Here is an 8,050-nt window from a genome sequence, read left to right as displayed (position 1 = left end):
AGAGCCGCTCATCAACTTCAAATTCAGTATAAAGGAAACAGAATACCTTTTTAGTCCATCTCTTAACTCCATTATAGCCTTTGGTTACCAGCTGTCTGTGGAAAAAGCTGTTGAAGAAATGGACCTAGGACAGCAAACACAATCAACCAGGTTACATTATGCCACGCCCATACTCAACTTCACGAGAAAATAGAAATTTAAGAATTTGAAAACATAAAATAAAGAAAAGATAAATGGAAGTTTTTTCTTTTTTAATTTGAACATAGGATTTCTGTGTAGCTCTGGCTCTCTTGGAACTCATTCCGTAGAGCAGGCTGGCCTGGAACTCAGAGATCTGCCTGCCTCTGCCCCATCATTGTCCTTTCTCTTCTCCCCCAATGCTGGGATTAAAGGTGTGGGCCACCATGCCCAGCCTTTACTTTCTCTTTTCTTTTCTTTTTTTTTTATGACTAATGTTTTTATTAAAAATCTAGGCCTGGTCAGGTATGAATGAATGCCTTTAATCCTACACTCAGGAGGTACAGAAGGAGGATCTCTGTGAGTTGGAGTCCAACCTGATCTTCATAGTGACATACAGGCCACACAAGGCTACATAGATACCCTGTCTCAAAAACAAAAGAGAAGAAAAATGAAGGCCCCAGCTTAATTGGAAAAGTCTTTGCTTCAGAGGCACACAACCCTAGGATCTTTAGGACCACAAAAACTGGGTATGGCAACACACACCTGCAATCTTAACATTTAGAAGGTAGAGACAGGACGATCAGAAATTCAAAACCATCCTTAGCTATAGCAGAGTTTGAGGTCAGTCCAAGTTACATGAGATCCTCTCTCAAAAGTACAGAAATTAGGAAGGAAAGGAGGGAGGGAGGCAGGAAGGAGGAAGGAAGGAAGGAGAAAGGTAGGTCAAGAGGAAGAAAATATATTACACAGCTAGCAGAAGAGCCTATTCCTAATTTTCATTAACATTATTATTAGCATCCCGTTAAATCCCAGCATTCGGGAGGCAGAGGCAGAAAGATCTCAATGAGTTCAAGGCCAGCCTGGTCTACAGAGCAAGTTCCAGGATAGCCAGGGCTACACAGAGAGACCTTGTTCAAAAAATAAATAAACAAGCAGAAGGAAGTAATTATTACTTTAAACTCCAGCACGGGAATTGTGAAATTACCCAATCTGAAGTGTGAAGATTTGGAGATTCCTTCCAGTAACTATGAACACTTTCCTTTTTTTTTTTCTTTTAGGGTTTTCTATCTTTCTTTTCTTTCTTTCTTCTTTTTGGTTTTTCAAGACAGGGTTCTCTGTGTAACAGCCTGGAACTCGATCTGTAGACCAGGCTGGCCTCAAACTTACTCACAGAGATCCACCTGCTTCTGCATCCAAGGGCTGGAATTAAAGGCGTGCACAATCATTTCTATCTACAAGGATTACCTTGGCCAAACAGCAGGTCTTATGTGCTAAGCTTAGCTCTCTTGTTTTACAGTGGTATCTGCTCATCTGGGGACAACTCATACTTATTACAGCTGTTGCCATTCACTCAGTGCTAGAGACTGAACACAGGCTCTGTGTCTAGCACACAAGAGCCCAATCACTGAGCCGGAGCTCTAGCTCCCGCTAACTTTAACTCTCTTTCTAGGATACAACTGTCCACCCCCTGGGTGCTTGTGAATCTCAGGGTGTGGTCACCAGACCAGAATAATCAGATCACCTGGGAATGTGAAAATCAAAATCTTAGGCCCACGTAAGACCTAGTAAAGCTGGAACTTCAGGGTAGGTCACAGCAGCCTGCTTTCAGATGCCTTCAGGTTAAGTCTAAAGCAAATTCTTTTAATGCAACCTGGGCATAGTAGCTCTTCTCTTTACTCCTAGCACTGGAGAAGATGAAGCAGGAAGATCCCAAGTCCAACACTAATCTGGGGCACACAGTGAACACTGTATCAAAAAAAAAAAAAGCTAGGAGGCATAGGAGGCAGAAGCAAGTGGATCTCCAAATAAAAAAGAATTGGGTGCATCAGGATACATCTATAACCCCAGCATTTCAGCAGGGGCAGAAAAAATGGCCTTAGGTTCAAAGTCAACTGACCTACAATAGTGAGTTCTAGGCCAGTCAAAGCTTTAATAGCAAGACCTTATCACAAAAATCCAAAACAAGTGTCAATATCATTCCTGCCAACATGGTGAACGTTCCTAAGAACCACCAGATATTCTGCAAGAAATGTGGCAAGCACCAACCTCACAAAGTGACACACAGTACAAGGGCAAGGATACTTTGTATACCCAGGGAAAGCAGCGTTAAGACAGGAAACAGAGTGGCTATAGTGGGCAGAATAAGCTTATTCTCCACAAAAAGGCTAAAACTACAAAGAAGACTATGCTGAGACTGGAATGTGCTAGCCCGACTCAGACCCAAGAGGATGCTGGTTATTAAGAGGTGCAAACATTTTTAACTGGGGGGCAATAAGAACAGGAAGGGCCAAGCGGTCCAGCTCTAAGCTGATCTTGTTATGAAGATGATAAAATCATGAGCTTTAAGAGAAAAAAAATCCAAAACAAAGAACCATTCTGCTGTTGTTAGATTCTAATTTATTTTTAATAGATTAATTTATTAAGAATTATTTTATTTATTTAATTTTGGAGGCAGTATTTGTCTGTATATCTCTGGCTATGCTGGGACTCAGACAAGACCCCTCTGCCTCTGGTACCCAGAAGTCAGAAGAGGGCACCAGATCTCCTGAACCTGGAACTGTAGACAGTTGTAAGCCACTATGTGGGTGCTAGGAATTAAACCCAAGTTCCTTGGAAAAGAAAAGTGCACTTAACCATCTCTCTAGCCCCAAGACCAAGTTTTATTTAAAATCTATAACTCCTGTTGAAGATATCTTAAAAAGAAGAAGAAGAAGAAGGAGAAGGAGAAGAAAGTTCCATTTGGGTGCAAATAAACACACACAACCAAATAAGAAAGAAAATATGAACACTGATTTTTTTTGTTGTTTATTTGTTTTTTTGAAACAGGGTTTCTCTGTGCAATAACGCAATGACTCTGACTGTCCTGGAACTTACTCTGTAGACCAGGCTAGCCTCGAACTCACAGAGATCACCTGTCTCTGCCTCCCGAGTACTGAGCCACTACCACCTGAAAGGACACTGATTTTCTTAGGCAAAAAAATTCTCTCTTCTCTCTCTCTCTCTCTCTCTCTCTCCTCCTTCCTCCCTCCTTCCCTCCCTCCCTCACCTGAAACAAGGTCTTATGTAGTCCACAGTGGCCTCAAGTTTGCTATGAACCCAAGAATGATTTTGAACTTCTGACCCTCCTGCCTCTACCCCACAAAGTGCTGGGATAAAAGGTGGTATATAACTGCACCCAGCTTAAGCAAAAATGATGGCAGAAAATATGGCAAAATCTAATGCAGAGTCAAGATATAATCCAACCCATTTAATCTAAAGAATACAGATAATTACATACTGTTTAAAAGCAAAAAAAAAAAAAAAAAAAAAGGAACTTACTTTGTCTGGGACTGCATCCATTATCAGCTCACCGTACATATTAATGACCTGTAAAATTGAAACCCACTGATTAGTCCTGTAAATTCTGACCATCCCCAGAAGTATGAGTAACGCGTTGATAGTAGTGAAGGTAGTAAAACCCGAGTCAGACCCTGTTTTTAAAGAAAAATGGAAAGCCAACCCAAAAGGTATGTTTTACTGGCCAACATCCTGTGCAAATTTCTACCCCGAAAACTACGATGCACTAACCTGGTCATTCAACCAATTCTGACCATCCAGGGTTGCCAGATCATCCATGTCTAGCATGTGCTTATTGTAGAAGATGCGGAAGTTGCACTTTTGATGTCTGGCCCGGTAGTTTGTTATTTCTCTATTGATAAATGGTTTTCTAAAACAGATTTTGAAAGAAAAATTAAATGCATTTTTTTCAACGTATAATTATTTCTTTTCTCTTAAGGGAAAAGTCATTTTTGGCAGTAACTATGGGCTTAACTTTTACATCACTGACATACCTATTAGAAAAGTCTTCATTAAAGACATCTTTTAATCTCCCAAGGACATCTTTTTCACTGAGTGGGACCAAACTTCCATACTTTTTCATAACCTCATCTAGGAATCCTTACATAAAGGAAAAAGAAAAACATGGGAAATTTTCAGCAAAGTTGTTCTCATAGCATGTAACACATCTATTAGAGCACACAACAAAAATACAGTTACGCCATTTAAAACAAAAAGCTAGAGTTAGGCCCTTCGCCACTGCAACTCACAAAGAAACGCTCAAACTGTCACTTCACACTGGGTTTTTATGGTTTCAGCTGATCTTAACCAAAAGCTGTGTCAACAGTTGGGGGGGGGGGTTCTCATTTTGAAGCCAGGGTCCATACATACAGAACAGAGGCTGGGTCTAAACCTCATCAGCATCCTTACATGCTATGGTCACAGGTGTGTGCGCCATGCCCAGCTCATACTGTATTTTTAAACTCCTAACACACTTAGAGGGCTTGTCAAGACTAAAGAGAGACATTTCCATAGTGTGATCTTGAATCCTGTGCTTCAGCTACTGGAAAGGCTGAGCCAATGACGGACCACTGGGACAGAGGAATTCTGGGATAGCCAGGTACGACTTGAATGACAGGCTCCAGGAGGTGTGGTCTTGTTGGAGGAAGTGTGTCACTGTGGGTGGGTTTTGAGGTTTCAAAAGCTCATGCCAAGCAGTGTCTTACTGGCTGCAGATCAGATGTACAACTTTCACCTACTTCTCCAGGACCATGTCTGCCTGTGTGCTACCAAGTTCCCCATCATAACAGACTAAACCTCTAAAATGTAAGTAAGCCCCTATTAAATGCCCTCTTTTATAAGTTACCTTGGCCATGGTCTCACTTCACAGCAATAGAACAGTGACTAAGAAGACACCAGGGCAGCATAGCAAGATGTTATCTCTTAGGCAGGAAGGGGAACAGAGGGAGGAGGATGAGAACAAACCATCTGGTTAAACATGCCCTTTTTCTCCAGTAGTTAATTTCTTTAAAAAAAACAAACAAAAAAAATAAATAAAAAAACCTTTAAAACCTGTTAAGACCGTCATCCCTGTATTACTTCAATTAGGTCGTTGTTAACACGGCACAGAATCAGTCTCGGTGGCACATGCCTGCACATGCCTGCATCTCAGCACTGAGACAGCAACGGGAGAAGGACCATGGCAAGTCTGAGGGCAGCTACATCCACACCGCAGAGCAAGCCCACTACTCATGAGGCCTGAACAGCCCCGTGGGGGGCGGGAAGCTTGACTGGGTAACTGAGCAAGGCTCTTCCCTCTGTCGCCTAGGCTGGCCTAAGACCTCCTCCCAACTCAACCTCCAGCAGCAGCTGGGGTTACAGACCAGGCCAGGCTCTAGAGAGACCTGATTTAAAACAGGGAATTAAAAAATATATATATATTATTTATTTAGCTGTGGTATAAGAGTTTTTCCAACAGAGCTACATCTACAACCAAGGAAACAATTTCAAAAGGGATTTCAGCCAGATTATAAAGCTGTCTGCCGTCAACTGATGTATGTATTCATTTAATGGTTTTAATCATGGCCACCGAGCAAAAGTCTCCAGTAAAAAAAAAAAAAAAAAAAAAAAAAAAAAAAATTTCTTGTAAACGGTTAACAAAAAAGCTGAGGAAGGCTGGGGGCTCCCAAAGGGAGAAACGTGATCTGAGGACGTGCTGATAAGCAGAGCCATGACCTGCCAGGCTGACAGCTGATCTGGACTATGATGGGAAAACCATAGCCAGCTCCTTCTGTGGCTCCAAACCATGGTTTCTGCTAGGCTGTCAATTCAAAATGGGAAGGACTCTGCTGCACAGAGAAAGATGAAGACCCTGTATTTCCTCCTGTTCAGCTCTTACCAGAGTGGCTCCCAACTTTCTGGGAACCCAACTCAGGGCCCCAAACATGCTAGACAAACCACAGAATGCACCCACAGCCCTTTATTTTTATTACATTCGTTCACTCATTGTATATGTGTGCGTGTGCGTGTGTGTGCGCGCGTGCACGCGTGCGTGTGCAGTAAGGCACACCTGCCAAAAGCACACAAATAGAGGTCAAAGGACAACATGTGGGAGATGGTTCTCAGGTCATTAGGCCTGGCAGCAAGTGCCTTCACCCTTTACCCACTGAGCCATCCTCCCAGCCCAGCCCTAGGTTTTTTAAATCATTACCTCTGATTCTTCACCCAAGTCTATTGGAGGTTCTAAGAATAAAGCACATAAGATTTTTAAATTTTTTATTTTTATTATGTATATGGGTGTTTTTCCTATTTATATGTCTGTGCACTACATGTATGTCTGATGCCTAAGGAGGCCAGAACAGGGTGTCGGATCCCCTGGAACTGGAATCACAGATGGTTGGGAGCTTCATTTTGGTGCTAGTTCTAGAACCTGGGTCTCTGCATAAGCCAGGTCTGTTAATCATAGAGCTGTTTCTCCAGCCCCAAGAGTATTTCTGTCTGCTATATTCCCAGCCTTTGTGTTTTAATAGCTATCTTGTCTCTACACAGGGGTCTTAGTCTACATGAAAGAATAGAGAAATCAGGAAAGACTGCATCTAATTGGAAAATTATATAGGTAGAAAGAGTACGAACTTCACAAAGCTGTCCTCTGACCTTCACAGGGAACACTGAGGTGGGTGGAGAGAATATAAGGGTCACAGGGTGGAGGAAGTGCTGTGACATGCTGTTTTCTGGACACACCGTGACCATTGCACCCGTGAGCTCACCACAGCTATGGTCACCAGCACAAGGACAGCCAACAAAATCAGTCAACATCCCAACAGACAGCACTGTCCAGTTAGGACTCAGTGGGGATGGATGGAGGGAGCAAGGAGGGAAGAGAGGGATGTGTTGGGAGTACCAGGGAGAGAAAGTTGGGGTTGCATATAATCAAGTTACAGTGTATAACACTGGATGTGGTGGCACACATCTTTAATTTCAGCATTTGGGAGGCAGAGTCTGGAGCAAATTCTTTTAAGAACTGTGTGATCTGGTCATGGTGGCTCTTGTCTTTTAATACCATTAATACCAGCACCAGAGAAGATGAGGCAGGAGGATCCAGGTCAATCTGGGATACACAGTGAACGATGTATCAAAAAAAAAAGAGGGAGGAGGCGAGCACTGGGAAGGCAGATGGATCTCTGTGAGTTCAAGGACAGCCTGGTATACATAGCAAATTCCAGGACAGTCAGAAAGATACAGTGAGACCACAACTAAAACAAAAAGAAAAAAAAAGGTAACACTGTATACAGATATGGAACTGTCAAATAATAAATAATAGTCTGTTAAGAAGTATATTTATAAGAAATAAATAACACTTTGTTAAGAAGAAAAAAGAAACAACAACAAAAACTTTAAAATTTGTCTAAACAACAACAAACAATGTTGTGGTATTAAAGAATGTTATATTCTGGGAGTGACAATCCTTGGCAATTACAATTAATTCAGCATCTTTATATCTAAACTGATATGATGGTCCATGGAAGCAGGTATCATTGTATTCTGCTTGCTCCTATGTTCATAGAAACCAGAATTCTGGCTGGTATACAGGAGCTTCTTATATATTAATAAAAGAGAAACAATCCTAAGGAAAACAAGGTAGAGAAAAACTATGTACCAATAAAATGCAGCCAAACACATAGAAGTCATCAGGCTGGGACAGAGCTCAGCTGACAGAATATCTGCCTAGCATGCACGAGGCCAACTTCAATCCACAGCCTCATATGAATCATGTATGGTGATAACATACCTGTAATTCCAGGAGTTGAGAGAATCACGAATTCACTCATCCTCAACTATATGCAAGTTTGAGGCCAGACTGAGCTTACCTAAGATTCTGTCTGAAAACAAAGACCTGATCTTATAAAATTCTCATCTGTAATCTGTATGACTGACTGGTAAAACTTAGGTTTAAAAGGTAATTTGGACATCCTCTTAAACTGTTTGAATATCAATATTCTTTTACCAGCAATTTGATTGGCAATTTAACTTACAGAAATAATTGTGTACAAGAATT

At 41.6% G+C, this 8,050-nt stretch overlaps 1 protein-coding gene across 2 annotated transcripts in view; it reads right to left on the bottom strand.

The window, feature by feature from the left end:
- The window catches only part of Senp5 (SUMO specific peptidase 5), a 42,316-nt gene that overhangs the window by 11,886 nt on the left and 22,380 nt on the right, over window positions 1-8,050 (bottom strand). For both annotated transcript variants that reach the window (XM_085685429.2, XM_048453997.3), the window contains exons 3-6: window positions 4,011-4,116; window positions 3,748-3,886; window positions 3,499-3,546; window positions 47-124 (exon numbers count right to left, since the gene is read on the bottom strand). In XM_085685429.2, coding sequence (XP_085541555.1) covers window positions 47-124; window positions 3,499-3,546; window positions 3,748-3,886; window positions 4,011-4,116 — 371 coding nt within the window. The remainder of the gene's footprint in view (window positions 1-46; window positions 125-3,498; window positions 3,547-3,747; window positions 3,887-4,010; window positions 4,117-8,050) is intronic.

The sequence above is a fragment of the Myodes glareolus genome, chromosome 2, assembly GCF_982192425.1.
Source record: "Myodes glareolus chromosome 2, mMyoGla1.1, whole genome shotgun sequence".
Taxonomy (NCBI): Eukaryota; Metazoa; Chordata; class Mammalia; order Rodentia; family Cricetidae; genus Myodes; species Myodes glareolus.
The sequence above is the reverse complement of the archived record's forward strand: the minus strand, read 5'-3'. Positions and strand labels throughout refer to the sequence as shown.